General features: G+C 33.3%; 2 protein-coding genes and 1 non-coding gene across 4 annotated transcripts; 2 read left to right on the top strand and 1 right to left on the bottom strand.

The window, feature by feature from the left end:
• Positions 1–1,255: 1,255 nt before the first annotated feature.
• On the top strand, positions 1,256–6,435 carry LOC108457259 (bZIP transcription factor TGA10). Of its 2 annotated transcripts, none has more exons than XM_053019086.1 (11): positions 1,256–1,746; positions 1,909–2,009; positions 2,581–2,660; positions 2,779–2,907; positions 3,065–3,133; positions 3,218–3,277; positions 3,372–3,449; positions 3,539–3,614; positions 3,721–3,992; positions 4,311–4,535; positions 6,158–6,435. In XM_053019086.1, the coding sequence occupies exons 1-11, from the start codon at positions 1,553–1,555 to the stop codon at positions 6,308–6,310; spliced, it is 1,437 nt and encodes a 478-aa protein (XP_052875046.1). In that variant the 5' UTR covers positions 1,256–1,552; the 3' UTR covers positions 6,311–6,435. The 2 variants fall into 2 exon arrangements, with proteins under 2 accessions (XP_052875046.1, XP_017611714.1); XM_017756225.2 differs by having other exon boundaries at positions 4,296–4,535.
• Positions 6,436–9,164: 2,729 nt separating this feature from the next.
• On the top strand, positions 9,165–9,237 carry TRNAK-UUU (transfer RNA lysine (anticodon UUU)). Its single transcript has one exon. It is a non-coding gene; the product is annotated as a tRNA-Lys (tRNA).
• A 2,026-nt stretch (positions 9,238–11,263) lies between these two features.
• LOC108457258 (FT-interacting protein 1) lies at positions 11,264–14,560 on the bottom strand. Its single transcript, XM_017756223.2, has 2 exons — positions 14,023–14,560; positions 11,264–13,897 (listed from the first exon to the last, which is right to left on the bottom strand). The coding sequence occupies exon 2, from the start codon at positions 13,736–13,738 to the stop codon at positions 11,369–11,371; it is 2,370 nt and encodes a 789-aa protein (XP_017611712.1). The 5' UTR covers positions 13,739–13,897; positions 14,023–14,560; the 3' UTR covers positions 11,264–11,368.
• Between the last annotated feature and the right edge of the window lie 639 nt (positions 14,561–15,199).

Here is a 15,199-nt window from a genome sequence, read left to right as displayed (position 1 = left end):
TTTTTAAAAAATAAAAAATATTTTATTATTAATTTAATGTTTAATAATATAATGTATTTTATTTATTACAATTTTATAAATAATCATCTTAATATTTTTTAAACTTGATCTCGATCCATATTTTAAACTGAGCTAATCTTTTTGTTGACAAAACTCATTTTTTGAGCTTAATATTTTTACTCAACCTCTTAAATTTCGAACAAACTTTTAAATTTAAACAATTAACCGTGACCATAATTAAATCTACTATAATCTCGACCCCACGTGTTGTTTTAGGGGGTAAGGTTTGTTTTTGTTGGGGGTTAAGTTTTGGGACATTTATTTTAAAAGTCCCTTCTCCTATCTCTTGATTTGACAGTAGTATCCTTGTATGAAATCTATTATATTGAAAAAGGAAGTAAAATAAGGTAGCCTGTCGACTCGGACCTATTCAAGGCTAAACTTATATAAGAACAAAAAAACCTTCCAAAGATTTACCAAAAAAGAAAACCTTGCGAATCTCGATGATCTGACATTTACAAGCCATTATAATTTTAAGCAATATAAATTTTCTGTATGTAGAGAATATAAACAGGTTATAAGTATTTTTACAAAAGAATATATAAACAAAAATGTATGTAGAAAATAGGGCTAAAAAGGCCTGAACTGTAGTAGTAGTTTGGAGGAGAGGAGAGCCGCCACCACAACATCTACGTGTAAGTTTGCATGAAAATGTCAATTGTAAATATAAGATCTCATAAGGTTATTATAGGCATTTCCAATGGTCAATTGGAAACTCAATCAAGTAAGTCTTAACTCTCTTTAAGCGGTTTCCCTCAAATACTGGTTCTATAAAATAAATAAATGAAATATTTAAATATTAAATAAATATGAGTGCTACACCACATGGATAAAAGAATATATTTAATATACATTTATTAAAAATTATATGAAGATTTTAAAATTTACTTCCTAAAAATGATTTTAGAGTTCTACATGAGTGACTTTTTAAGATTTGATAAAAATATAAAAGAGACAAGCTAATTTTATAGTTTAAATTGTAATTTTATAAAATTATTTTTATAACCTTTTAATTAAATTAACTCAAATTATTAAAATTTATTTACTTTTTCATATTTCTATTTTTCGTTTATCAGGTATTTTACAAAAGGACCGCTTTATCTGAAAATATTGTATTTTTCCTGGAAAAATAGTCATAATAGTTTAGAGAGATATACATAAAGTTCTTTTCTTTTTTTTTGAAATAAGATATATATAAGGGTTTTGTCTTTAGTTTCTGTGCATTCAATACCATTTTTTTTTCTTTGTTTTTGTTTCTCTCTGAGTCTCATACTACCAAAAAGAAAATCTCTTCTTTTCTTTCAGATTATAACCGACTCTATTCTTCCCTTTTTTATTTTTTTCTCTTTTCTTTCTCATGAGTATTTATATGGTGATGGAGGTGGAACAAATGATTTACAAAGGAATAAAAGGAAGGTAGTTTTGCCATTAATGGAGAATCCAAGAGCTCGAAGTTTAGCTTAGGCTTGGGTTTGGGTTGGTGTTTGTTTTCATGGCTACCAGTAGAGGCAATTACATGAACCACTCTATCCAGCTACAACACCACCAACAAAATAATCATCATCAGCAGCAGCAACAACAACATCATCAGCATCAAATTCAGGAGCATAATCAACCTCATCTAAACCAGATTCCTTATGCTATGATGCAATCGTCCTCATCATCTTCCATCCCGGGGAACTTCATGTAAATTTCTTTTACAGTGCAAAAACTATACAAACCCAAACTCACAACCAACTCAACCTTTATTTTTTTTTCTTTTTCATTCATTTTCTTGATGGAGATGTTAAGTTTTTGAAAATTTCATTCCTGTTTCTTGAATCTTGTGTTCTTTTTGGGGGTGAGCAGCAGCAATAAAGATAGTGGAGCATATGATTTGGGTGAATTAGATCAAGCCCTTTTTCTGTATCTTGATGGTCAAGACACTTCAACTGTTCAAGACCAAAGAAGTGAGTCTTCTCCCAAGTTTTCTCTTTCACCCCCTCTCTGTTTGTTTAGTTCAAAAAATATAGGAGTTTTCTTTTCCTTCCTCTTTCTTAATCTTCTTTCTTTTCTGTTAAGAAGATTCTTTTGGAACAGGCCTGTTTTGGTCACAGGAAAAGCATGTTTAGCTATTCAACAGATATAATCTGCCAGTACTTTCTTTGACCAGATCATTTCAGAAGAAAGAAAGATATTTTCAACTTCTTATTTTATTTTCTAACATGATATGAGTGTCTGAATTGGACACCAGTAACAAACAACTCTGTGATAATGAATCCCTTGAAAAAGTCCTTACACGTTGTACTGAAAAGTGTATATGTGGGGATATGGTTTTTTTTGGGGTGTGTTTCTTTTCTTTTCTTTTCTTATTTTATTTTATTTTATTTCTGTTTTTGATGGAATAAAGCTACAAATAATGCTTGAGGATCCCTATGTTTTGTTTAATATATTCATACTTGTGTTGCCGGTTTGTCTGCCTTCCCTTTCTTCGAAACTTTCCTGTTGAGAGTTAATGGTTACCAGAATTTATATACGCAGATAACTCTGGAATGAGGCCTCCGACTTTGAACATTTTCCCTTCTCAGCCTATGCACGTTGAGCCGCCATCGTCAACCAAGGTGAAACATATTATTTATTCATATTGAGGATTTAGAGTTATGCTGGTGCAAGTATTTTAAAATAATAATTTTCTATGTCTGGGTGTGTTATTTTATGTATATATTCTGTATTTGGTAGACAAATACAGGATTGGTTTCACCAGCAACTAGTGGTTCAAAAAGACCATCAGAGTCGTCCATGGAGTTGGCCAACGCCAGAAATGATACTTTATCTTCTGCACCCCATCTACCTGTTAAAGCTGTCAAGGTATCATAGGCTAACTCTGAATATAAAAAACCAAATTATTATATATATTTTTTTATATTTAAATGAGGAAACAGAAACATGATGCATTCATCATCTTAACGAGAAAAAAAAGAAAGAGATTCCCATGTTTTGAAAAATGCAAGTTTTAATTTGGCAGCGTGAGGGGAATCGCAAAGGGCCAACATCAAGTTCAGAGCAAGAAGGACCCAAAACACCAGACCCTAAGGTGAATTCCTTCACTATATATATATTCCCACCTTTGAAGGACTTTTTTTTTTTTTTGTAATTTGTTTGGACAATTTCCGAGTAGACATTGAGGAGACTTGCTCAGAATAGAGAAGCAGCAAGGAAAAGCAGGCTAAGAAAAAAGGTCAGCCCATACAAGAAAAAAAATTGATCATTTTTCTCTCTTTTAAACAAGTTTTGACGATGGGGGTGACGTTGGGGTTCTTGTATTTTCACAGGCTTATGTTCAGCAATTAGAATCAAGTAGGATCAGGCTAACCCAACTGGAACAAGAACTTCAAAGAGCAAGAACTCAAGTGAGACATCTCCCTTATACCTTTTATGCATATGGTTTGTCCCTATTTATATTTGAGTATAAGTTTGAAGATCTTGTTTTACTGTTTAGGGCATGTTTTTCGGTGGTGGCAATATCCTAGGAGGAGACCAAGGTCTTCCTGTTGGTATTAACAACATAAGCCCAGGTTTCTATACTAAAAATAAAATGCTCTCTCTCTCTCTCTTGCTTCTTTTTGAGTTTTTAATGGCTATATATATATATATATATTAACTGAAATTTATATGGTTCAGATGCTGCCTTGTTTGACATGGAGTATACAAGATGGCTAGAAGAGCATCATCGACTAATGTGCGAGCTTAGGGCCGCAGTTCAAGAGCATCTACCGGAGAACGAGCTTCGTATCTTCGTGGACAACTGTTTAGCACACTTGGACCAAGTGATGAACCTCAAAAGCATGGTGGCTAAAACGGATGTCTTTCACCTTGTTTCTGGCATGTGGAAGACTCCCGCTGAACGATGTTTCATGTGGATGGGCGGTTTTCGCCCATCTGACCTCATCAAGGTACCTTAACACACTAAATTCTAATCACTACCATACATCTATTGTAAAAACTCTAAGAATAATCCCACTAATTATATTCATTTTCCTCTATATTTCACCTATTTTGTTTTCCTCTCCCTCTCTATAAAGTCTTTCCCCGTTGTATATTTCCCTGGACATTCAAAAAATGTGGGATATTAGTGAAAAAGTAGGATATTTTGAGACAAAGCAGGAGGCAAGTGGTGCTTTTAATTGCATGAATGCAAAACCTAGAAAATCCCTATTATTACTCGTGTTTTTTAATTATTATTATTTTATTTTCAGGTGATACTGAATCAGATAGAGCCACTGACGGAGCAGCAGATAATGGGGATATGTGCCTTGCAGCAGTCGACACAGGAAGCTGAAGAAGCTCTAACACAAGGCTTGGAAGCTCTGAACCAATCTGTTTCTGATATTATAACATCTGATTCACTGAGCTGCCCTCCTAACATGGCTAACTACATGGGCCAAATGGCTGTCGCCATCAACAAGCTCTCCACCATTGAAGGTTTTGTTAGACAGGTATGCACTCCATCTTGTATACTCCTACTACTATGATATTATTATGGTTTGATTTTCTCTGTGCTTGTGGACCCCCCAAGCCTCATCAATGATGATGAATTCAGGATCATCAAGATATGTGTGGGAAAAAATTCTGGTTAAACCTAACCCCTCCCCCCTCATGCTTTCCATGAAATTACTCCATCCGTGTCTCCTCATGCTGATGTGGTGGTTCCATTAACAAAGCTATTATCCACATAAGATGACTGGATCCTTTCATGCATTTCTATGAAAGTGACATCTGCATGTAGTACGTAGTCTTTTGGGTTTTAAACTTCGCATGCCATCTAAGGACCATCTAAAAAGAACTCAGCTTGTCTGATTTAGGAGGTTTCCCTATCCAAGTATCTGCAACAGACTAGTATATGTTTATAGCATGCCGTTCAAGACTTAAATCACTTGCAGTAGAAGAATCAAACTCTATTTCATTTACCCTAGGAATTGTAACAATGGGTGTGCCTAAAGCAAGCATGGCAATTTGTCGACAATAATGAACTTGTCACCTGATGGGCAGTATAAATATGAAAAAGCTATAACCAAGTCAAAAGAATATTTGCATTTTCACGTGCTTTCTCTTTCCTCTGGTAAGTAATGTATATAGATATCGACATCAAAGCTCAAACGAGATCCCTCGTGCCCGTATGTTGATGTCATAGTCATAACCGTTTGACTTAAAGACATCACATCCTTTTTGACTATTCTTTCAATTTTAGGCCGACTCTACTCTCCCACATCCCCCACATCCGTCCATCCTTTGCTCACAGTGAACTTAGAGTTATGGTAATTCTGGGATTAGGGCATTTCTAGTTCAACATTTTGAAGATTTCGGATAGGTGGGGTCGTAGGCCCTTTGAAATTATTGGTCCATCACTAGGAAAAGAAAACGAATCCTAAACAATTTAGGACCCCTTAAAGTCAATTGTGTAAGCAAAATGTTCACCTACAGGACAACATGTTCATTAAAAGCCTAGTTAATTGACCACATTTTTATATTCCTAAGCTGACTTATGGCTACCCTTAAATTTTCAGGTCTCTCTAGGTAAGTAGTTACCATCATTACGTTTCTTTGAACCAAGGGTAGAAATTAAAATGAAATTAAACAAGTATTAAGTGAAGGTTTCAAATATGATCACCATGGAATTATCTTTTACATATATGTCAAAACCCTTCTAGACAAGGTAAGTAGAAACCATACCCCACAAGTAAATTTGAACTAAGAAAATGAAAATACCCTAAATTATTCCTTTTTTTCAACCTCTCTATCCCTTAATTTCCCATTTTGACAATCAAAACACCCATATGGTGCCATAAAGTCAGGGGTTGATAGCCAATGTGAAGTTTAAGTAAGCAAATTTATCTTCAATTCTACCCTCAAAGTCAAGTTAATACATGTTTAGTCTTAATGTTACCTTTCAAGTTATTGACTATGTAACATGTAATTTTTTTTCTTTACAATTTACAATTATATGAAAACTTTATAAAATTCAACTTTTTCCATTGATACATATAATACCTAAAATTTTTCCTAGCATATATATTTCCGATAATTTGCTTTTTAAAAAAATGTTTAAAAAAACTTACAGGCGGATAATCTGAGGCATCAAGCCATACTCCGATTACATCAAATCCTGACGATTCGTCAAGCTGCAAGATGTTTGTTGGCGATCGCCGAGTACTTCCATCGCCTAAGAGCTCTGAGCTCCCTTTGGTTGGCTCGACCTCGAGAAGACCAATAAAACCCTAGCTCTTTTAATTAAAATTATTGTTGTCGTCTTTGATATTTTCCCCTTTCTACATAGAGAGATGTATAGATAGACTAATAGTTAAGAATAGATTCAAATTTAAATTAAAGAATTAGAAATCTCTCTCATATTATACTGATTTTTCTTGACAAGAATTTCCGGAAAAGGAAAAATAAAACAATGATTTTGCAGCCATTTCTGACTTATTAGAAAGAGATGGAACAGGTTAAGAAGAAGAAAAGGGCATTGAGAATAGAGAAAAAGAAGTTGGTGTTTTCTGATGTATTTTGTGCTGTATTTTTGCGTTTATTATGACAAACACTAAATTAACTTGTTTTAAGAGGAAAAACGAGATGCCGAGTGTTGAATCATACAAATTTAACTTTCATCTTAATATTTTTATAAAATTTATGTAATTAAAATAATTAAGACGAAAAAGTTAAAAAAAATTGACCTTGGAAATATCAAAGTCACATTTTTACCGAGACAGGGAATAAATGTCATACATCCTTTGGATAATAATTTTGCAATGCATGTAAAAACCTTCTGCCCCCTCCACCGTGTCTCTCTTTATGCCCTACCAGTAAAATTTCCACACGTGGCTAAACTTAATTTAAATTAATGTTTTTTACTTGAACGTCTTGACGGCAAAACTCGATAACTTGTCCCTAAACATAGAAAAGAAAAATAAATGCATTATAAAGAGAAGAAGAGGTGACTTTGAAACATTAATCAATTAAAATTTCCATTTCAATTAATCACTTGGTAGCAGCGGCGGTGAGTGGTGCAAGGCTGGGCGGCTTGGCAGGGCGGTGGGACAGCTGGCCGGAATAGGATGGTGCCAGGACAGGGGAAGCAACAGCCGAACGAGGAAAGGGAAATAATGTAAAAGAAGAAAAAAAAGAAATTGCAGCTTAAGGACCTCTTACTTTTAAGTGTGTTTTTTTTTTTTTACCTTTCAATAAACCAACTTGAATTTTTGTCCTCTGCTAAAAGAGCTGTCCTCCTCTGGTTTTTTTGTCTCTTTCTCTGCTTGATGTTTGAATTGCAAGCCAAATATTGTTAAAGTAACTCCATTGCAGTCTTTTGCTTATGTTCATCTTCTACAAGCTTCATGGCTTCACTCTCATGCTTCACTCTTGCAATCACAAAATTGATTCCTTGATATATGTCTACATAAAGCTTTCTTTTTCTTCAACAAAGGTTGGCTTCCTTTTATCAATTATTATTAAATGGATGAATTTAATCTTTATATTAAAAAAAAAGCTACATAAAACATAACAGAGTTAAATTTAGTGTTTAAAAATGACAGAGAAATTATTTTAATTACTCTTCAACTTCAAATAAAAGATTTCACATAGAAAAGCATTAAAACTTTAATTATATTAATTAAATAGTAATATAAACTTCATTGCTATTTGACCTGCCATTTTATTTTTTCTCATCAAAAGAAATTTTATTAAAATAGAGAAAAAGGAATACAAATACCACGCAAACATGAAGAATATTGCTAAAGACAACAACATTATATCCTAGCACTAGACGATATTAATGAAAAACGACCCATAAACGTCTTGATCTTAAATCAAACACTGTAACGAAATCCTTAAGTGCAAAGGAGGACAAAAACCAACAACACAAATATCTCACATCTATATATTATCAAACACCAAAAAAATCTTATCTCAAATTAATAATATACTTATGTTTAGCAAATTTGTAGTGATTTTGCCGATATGTTCATGGACATGGATTTTTCTGCTCATCTTTCTTTCTTTAAATATATTTATAAAATTCTGATGAAAGATTAAAAATACGTAAAAGTAGTTCATTAACTAAACTAATATTTCTTTTTGGAAAAATTAGAGTTAACAATTCAAAATATAACTACTTTTTAAAATATTGTTTATTAATATATAAAATTGATTTTAAATTATATTATTAATTTGTAGTTGAGAGGTTTTTTTCCTTTCTTTTTGGGTATTACAAATTTATAGATGAAAATGTCTTTCATTTTAAAAGCTGAAAGCTTTGGTTAGGAAGCTTGATGATCAAATTGATAGAATTTGTAAATATAAAGGGTTAAATTTATTGAATCATTTAAAATTAGGATCAAATTGATAGAATATATAAGTATTGATGATTAAACATATTATTACACCAATTTAAAAAACTTTCTGCAAATTGAAACGTTAGTGCCTAAATTTTAAAATTTTAAAATTGAATAACCAAAATAGAAACACGAGAATAATTGATTCACCATTTATATAATTTATTTAAAATAAATTATGTTTAAAAATGAAAATATTAAAAAGTATGTGATTTTCTAACAAGTCATTTCATTTTGTTGAGGGATAGTAAATCAACTTACATACTATTGGACTCCATACTCATACTGTTTGAGGCGTATTAAGCCGCCTTTTGCAATAAAAATTAATAAATTCAATTTTGAAACAAGTAGCTTCATATTAGATGGATTTTTTTCTTTTTTCTTTTTATTTAAATGGTTTCATATATGTGGGTTAATTGTTTATGCATTTCCCATTTCAAAGAATACTTTTGGATCTCTCTTTTAATACAAAAATAACTTCTTACAATAATAATTTATCTAAAATAAACCCATATTTAGCAATAATTAATTTATATAATGTTATAAATAATTGAGGTTTAAAAAATAAAGATATTTAAAAATTTCTTTCTTAAAAAATTTACAACATTAGTTTGTTGAGGTAAAAAACACCAAGAAAATATATTATACGCCAAATTTAAGTTTTTAACTTGGTCAAAAACTAAAAAAATATAGAATCAGAATGTTGAATAAATAAATTGTAATTATATTGTCCGTGAAGCCGTCTTAGCTCAGCCGGTAGAGCGCATGGCTTTTAACCATGTGGTCGTGGGTTCGATTCCCACAGACGGCGTTTCCTTATTTTTTTGCTTTTTGTGCCTATATTTTTCGGCATTTTGAGTCCTCAACTCAACTATTCGAATTCGTACTTCATATTGGCTTAATCTATTCGCGCCGCCCCCCCCCAAAACGCCTTCCCTGAAGCAGGGTTAATCCGTAATCTATGATACAATCCCTTTTTCTCTTATACATTCTGCAAAACGTCAAACAAACAACCTTAAAAATATTTGTTTATTTCATAACATAAAAGTTATCTTTTATAAGCCTTAAATTCAAATTTAACCCTCCAACTATATCACTTCTATCATTTAAGTATCTAAAGTTTTTTTTTTTTGGCCAAAAATGATATCTTAACTATCAGTTTCGTCTTATTTTACCTCAAAACATAATAATAATAATTCTTATTCAAAATAACATAAAATAAAATTTGATAATCTAAATACCGCTTTTATAAATAAAAAATCTTTAAATATTTAAGTGAAAAAAAAACAATATAAGGAATTTTTATAGTTAAACCTAAAACTACTGGAGGTCATGTAGCTGCATTAGTTAACATTTTTTGTTTGAATCCCTTAACCCCTAATTCACTTTAACCTGCAACTCCAAAATTCTACCATATCATCGCTGTCAAATAACAAAAATTGTTTTATCAAAAATCACTTCACATTGTTAATTTCAGACTACATTATTACACAAAACAAGTCATATAAATATCGGATTATTATATACTTCCTCTCCTTTGTAATATTTTGAGTTTTAATACTAAAAAAAATTCAAATTCTTAATTTTAAAATTTATTGCTAATAAAAATTTTAATATATATATATTATAAAAGTAGTTTTAAATATTTAAAAATCTGCAGGTCATTTTCACATTATTGTAAAGGAAAAGAAAAAACAGAATGACATTAAAGAATGTTTGGTTTACCGAATGTAGCATTTTAAAATTGAGAGATTATAGTGTTTGAATTTTAATATTCCGACCATCCCATAATTTCACATTTCGGTCATAATATAAGGTGTAATCTCAATACAACCCATTCCTAAGTAATTTTAGATTATGAGGTAATCTTAAAATTTAAACCAATTTACCTTTTGTTTTATTATTCTAATTAATTTAAGTTTTTTCCTTAAATGAAGTTTAAGACTAATTAAAAACAAAAATTTTCTTTTTCTTAATAGTGAATCAATAGGTATCATACATTACAATTATAATCATTATATTTTATTTAATAACTTATTTATTAATATATTGATTATAGTTATAAATATAATTATGGTTAGTGTTGCAATTACTTCTTCATAAATTATTATAATTATGATTTATCAATTCATTTCAACACAATATATTTACTTATTAATATAAAAATTGTAATAGAAAGTAATAATTGTAATAATTTACCATAATTTTATAAAAATTGAGTCTAAAGAATATTAAATGAACTAAATATGTTAAAAAAAATTCTATAATAAGTACAATGGAGTAAAATGTGTTTTAACCAAATACTTGAATCTTATATTCTAGTTAAAGGAATCAAACAAAGTAATCTTATATTCTACCTGTAATGTTATATTCTTATAATTTTATTACAAAATGAAATCTAAGATTTAGCGAGTAAATGATTACTTGAAAATTAAAACAAAAAGAAATTCAAATTTGAGGAGATAACCCTATGAAGCATTGGCATTTTTTATTTTTGATTCGTGAATCCAGCATTAACATGCTTATCATTTTGGATAAATTCAAAGAAAAATTAGTAAAGAAGATTAAAAGAGCAAGGAGAATTGTATTGGGTTGGGTCAAATATCTTGAATAGGAAAAGACGATAGAGAAAAGGGCTAACCAAATAGGACATCAACTATTATACCAATCAAATTCCTACATAGCGGCAGCCGCATTGGGAAAGTTAATGGACATTCAGACATGCATATTTATAATAATTTTATCTATTTAAACCAATTTCAGAACATATCTTACTGCTTCTTATTTGTTGTGAATGTTTGTTGGCAAATTTGTTCATGACTCAATCCAAAAGAAAATCCAGTAGAACATAGCCCCTTAATTTAACTTTATTGGAAAGACAATGAAAGAAATCCGAAAGAGAGTAAAAAAAAAAAAAAAAAGTATAATAGTAACAACAATTTTCAAAGCATGCTATCAGCTCGAGAGGGCAATCTCCGGAAGAAATTGCTGGGTACCGATGGTAGTTTGCTGCGGAATCTGGGATGGCGAAGCCAATACAAGCCTGCAACCAAAGCCATGATCTTAAATGGTGTCACATACAGTGCCACTGCTGCAACTAGGCAAAATAGAACAAATAGGCTGGTTGCCCTGGGGTCTCTCCAACTGAGTAGAGCTAAAAATCTCTCGCCCTGAGTTGCCATGTCTCCCACCACTGTTTGAATTCTTCCTGCCACACTCCTAAGCCTATCATATCTCATCCTGATTACATCTTGAGCTTTCGATGTCGGGAAAGTATCAAACTCTTCATCGAGTTCGTCGGGGTGAGCTACTTCTGCCCATGAAAGCTTGGTGTCCATGTGAGGAGGATGCCTCGGCCGGTATCGGTAATTCCAAATCCCGATAAGGAACATGTATAAGAACATGGTGGGGAGGATTAATTCAGGGTAGCATATCAATATGAAAAACAAAACATGCACTAGAATTGTGGTGATAGGATTCTTCCACTGGCAAACCTCACCAAGCCACTTGCTCATAGCGATCACACCCGAAAACAGTGATACAATCCTGAAGAAGTTAGCTTTGCTTCTTCTCATGCTCCACATGTGGGAATCCACATCCAACATATACTCCACTACCTCTTTCCTCAACGGTGGCTCCGCTCGGCCAAGCCTCACCGCCACAATGTTCATGGCCTGATATCTTAGGCTGTCTAACTGGTTTACAGTGAAAGGGTGCAAGTAATGCATTTTTGGTAGCAAGGGATGCGAATAGAGGTAGATCATATTTGCAAGAGAGAGGCATGTGAATCTAACTGCTAACTGAAGCTCCCCCATTTTCTTCAATCCAGATGGTTGTAGGACGAGAAGAGGGTAAGAGTGGGTATAAATCTTATCTGTTTCCAGTGTTGATAGCCGAATTCTTACTTTGCCGATTCGAGAATCATTTTTACCTCCACTGCCACCCAAGTGGTTGTTGTCGAAAACTCCCAACGTGATCACCGTGCAAGGGTCGTACACCTCCCATGTATATTGCTCATTCCATTTAGGATTTAAGCTTTCGATTATGGTTCGGGTTCGCACCCACTTCTGCCCGTATTTAGCCACACAGTAAGCATCTGTGCTTCCTTTCCCTTCTTTGTTCTTCATTGGTTGAAGCCCTTGAGCACTTAAGATGCCCACCTCCAGGATTCCAATTGGGTTCTTCCAAAGCTGCCTAGCAGTTGGCCTTTGGTCACTTATGTACATGGTTGATTCATCCAGCACATGGTAAGCTCCTTCAAGACAGACTCTAAGGTGAATCCTACTTGAAAATTTGAGTTCATGCCTCTTGTCTCCCTCCAGCGCACCAAATCCGAACTTTTCAAGATTGAACCATTTTGAATGAACCGCTCGATGATCCAACCGCCTTTCAAAGATGTGGAGGGGCAAGATTATCCTCCCCATAACTTCATCTTTTGCAGAGGTGACTTTATTTTCAACTGTTAGATACAGTTGCTCCTCGAAAGGCTCAGCTGCTACGAATATCAAATCTTCATTCCACATGGGATTCTGTGTCTTCTGAGGACATACCTTGGTTTTAAGTATTTGATTTCCAACTTGAGCCTTAACAAAAGCCTGTGGTAATTGGCTTTTATCATGTGGCTCAACATCCTGAGCTTCAATAACGTTCACTCTAAGGTACCATAGTTTTGGAGATACATAAACCTTTGATCGGATGTTGAAAACACCCTCTCCTTGAACTGAGCTAGCATCTGTATGCCAAGCATCTGGAAATGCTTCATCAGCTTGTGTTCCCATCCACACCGCAAGCATAACCTCCCCTCTCACCTTGCTTTCCCCTCGACGGTCTTCTAATCGATACCATTGTGGTGCCAAAGGACTATCAGGTGGAACCCTTGTAGGCACTTCATTCATGTCGAAGATCACCCTTCCTATGTAATCATCCCTGCCAACCATCTCTCTGTCTCTTACAAACACCTCTAGAATTGAAGACTGTATCTTCTCCTTGGAGAATGCAAACACTTGGTGCCATTCCGGGTTCGGTTTCTTCTCGAAATGCTGTGTTTTTCCTTTATAATTCCCCAGCTTCACTTCGACATAAGGATCGATGGTTCCGGTAACAGGATTAGTGGGCAAATCTTTGGCTTTAACAACCCTGACATAAAGATAAAACATCTGCTCAACAAGGTCATATGTGCTTGTTGCTCGTTCACTGCTAATCCAACCACCTCCGCCGCGTGTTCCACCATGAGGCCATCGTTCCCCGAGCTGCGGTTTTGTGTCCTTCAATTTGAACTCTTCTTTCTGGTTAGCAGCAGTCGCTGGATTCATTGATGACAGACTTCTTCTAACTCACCTCTTATCCTAACGAAATTTTGTTGCTTGAAAGCCTAGGAACCCTCAAAAGGTGCTAAATGAAGTACAATGAGTTGCTTTGTAGTTTGTATCAGTATACCTGTATTGTAGCTTTAAATCCTTTAATAGCTGAAGCTGAAACATTAGCACCAAAAACGAAATAAAAAAAAGTTAGAAGGGATTTCTTTTTACTTTAAGACAGCAAAACAGTTAATCAAAGCTACATAAAAATATGGATTCCAAAGTTGAATAACTCTCACCACGGCATACAAGAAGAAAGCCACTACTTTAGTAATTGGAATCGTTCATAATTGTCACTCCTTTATTGACTTTGTATAGTTGTATTCAAACAATGGATTCTTCTTATCTTCCCAAGAAAGTTTTGGAGGCACTTTGGGACCCTTTGGAGCTTCTGGTTTCGAAGGGTTTCAGATACTCTGTTAAGACCTCTTTAGCTATTTCCAACCCAACTTCCAGAAAAGTTTCTCCAGCTGCTGCTTTAATGTTAAGAAAAAGAATCATTTATTTTCAAAGAAGAAGAAAAAAAAGGGTACGCAAAAAGACTGATGAAGGTGGAAATAAATATTAATTGAGGAGGGGAAAAGGCATTAGAAACCATAAATCATGACCATCCAAACTCCATAATTACTTCATCTGAGAACATATTAAAACAAAATAGAATAAAAAAAAGAAGAAAAGATAGTGACTTTGGTTCCTAGAATTCCAGGAAGCAGCAAAGGAGAGTTGATGCCCCACTTGGTTAGACAAAGATAACCTTTATAGCATTTTTAATATATAAGCTTCAAACTAAGTGCCTTTGATCCTCACTTTTATAGATTCTTTAAGCTTTCTTAACATTTTGTCAAACTGCAAAAGCAAATAATAAAAGCTTATTTCTCCCATTAAGTCTGCCATGACACGGGCATCCTACCCATTTTACCTTAGCTGCAAATAGAGACGGAATCGAGGCGAGACTTTTTTTTTACCTCGGATTCAACGTTCAGGTATATATATACTTGAACTTGTGTCTTAAATTTTATATAAGGATTAAAGTAATATTTAATCAGTAATTTTTTTGAATTTAATCTTTGAAATTTTGTTACTTACATAAATTTGGAACTTCACAATTTTTTTCAATTTTAGTCATTTGATAGAAGATGAATGAGATGCGGTTGGAATATTTTTACCATCCAAGTTGCACCACTTTGCAATTGGCTCCTGATTGTTTCTGAAACGCAGGCTAAGGGTAAAAGTAAAGATTGCAAAACAGATGACTTCAGTGAGCTAAAAAAGCAATGTGATGACTGATGAGAGCTTAATTAAAGCAAAAATTACAAGTAAATAAATTAAAGTGAAGCAAAAAGCTTAAGGGTATACCACCTTTCGTACAAAGATGCTTTTGCATTTTTATTCTCCATCTTTATTCCTATCTTTGAT

The sequence above is a fragment of the Gossypium arboreum genome, chromosome 9, assembly GCF_025698485.1.
Source record: "Gossypium arboreum isolate Shixiya-1 chromosome 9, ASM2569848v2, whole genome shotgun sequence".
Classification (NCBI taxonomy): Eukaryota; Viridiplantae; Streptophyta; class Magnoliopsida; order Malvales; family Malvaceae; genus Gossypium; species Gossypium arboreum.
Note: the sequence above shows the minus strand (reverse complement) of the source record. Positions and strands in the feature narration are given on the sequence as shown.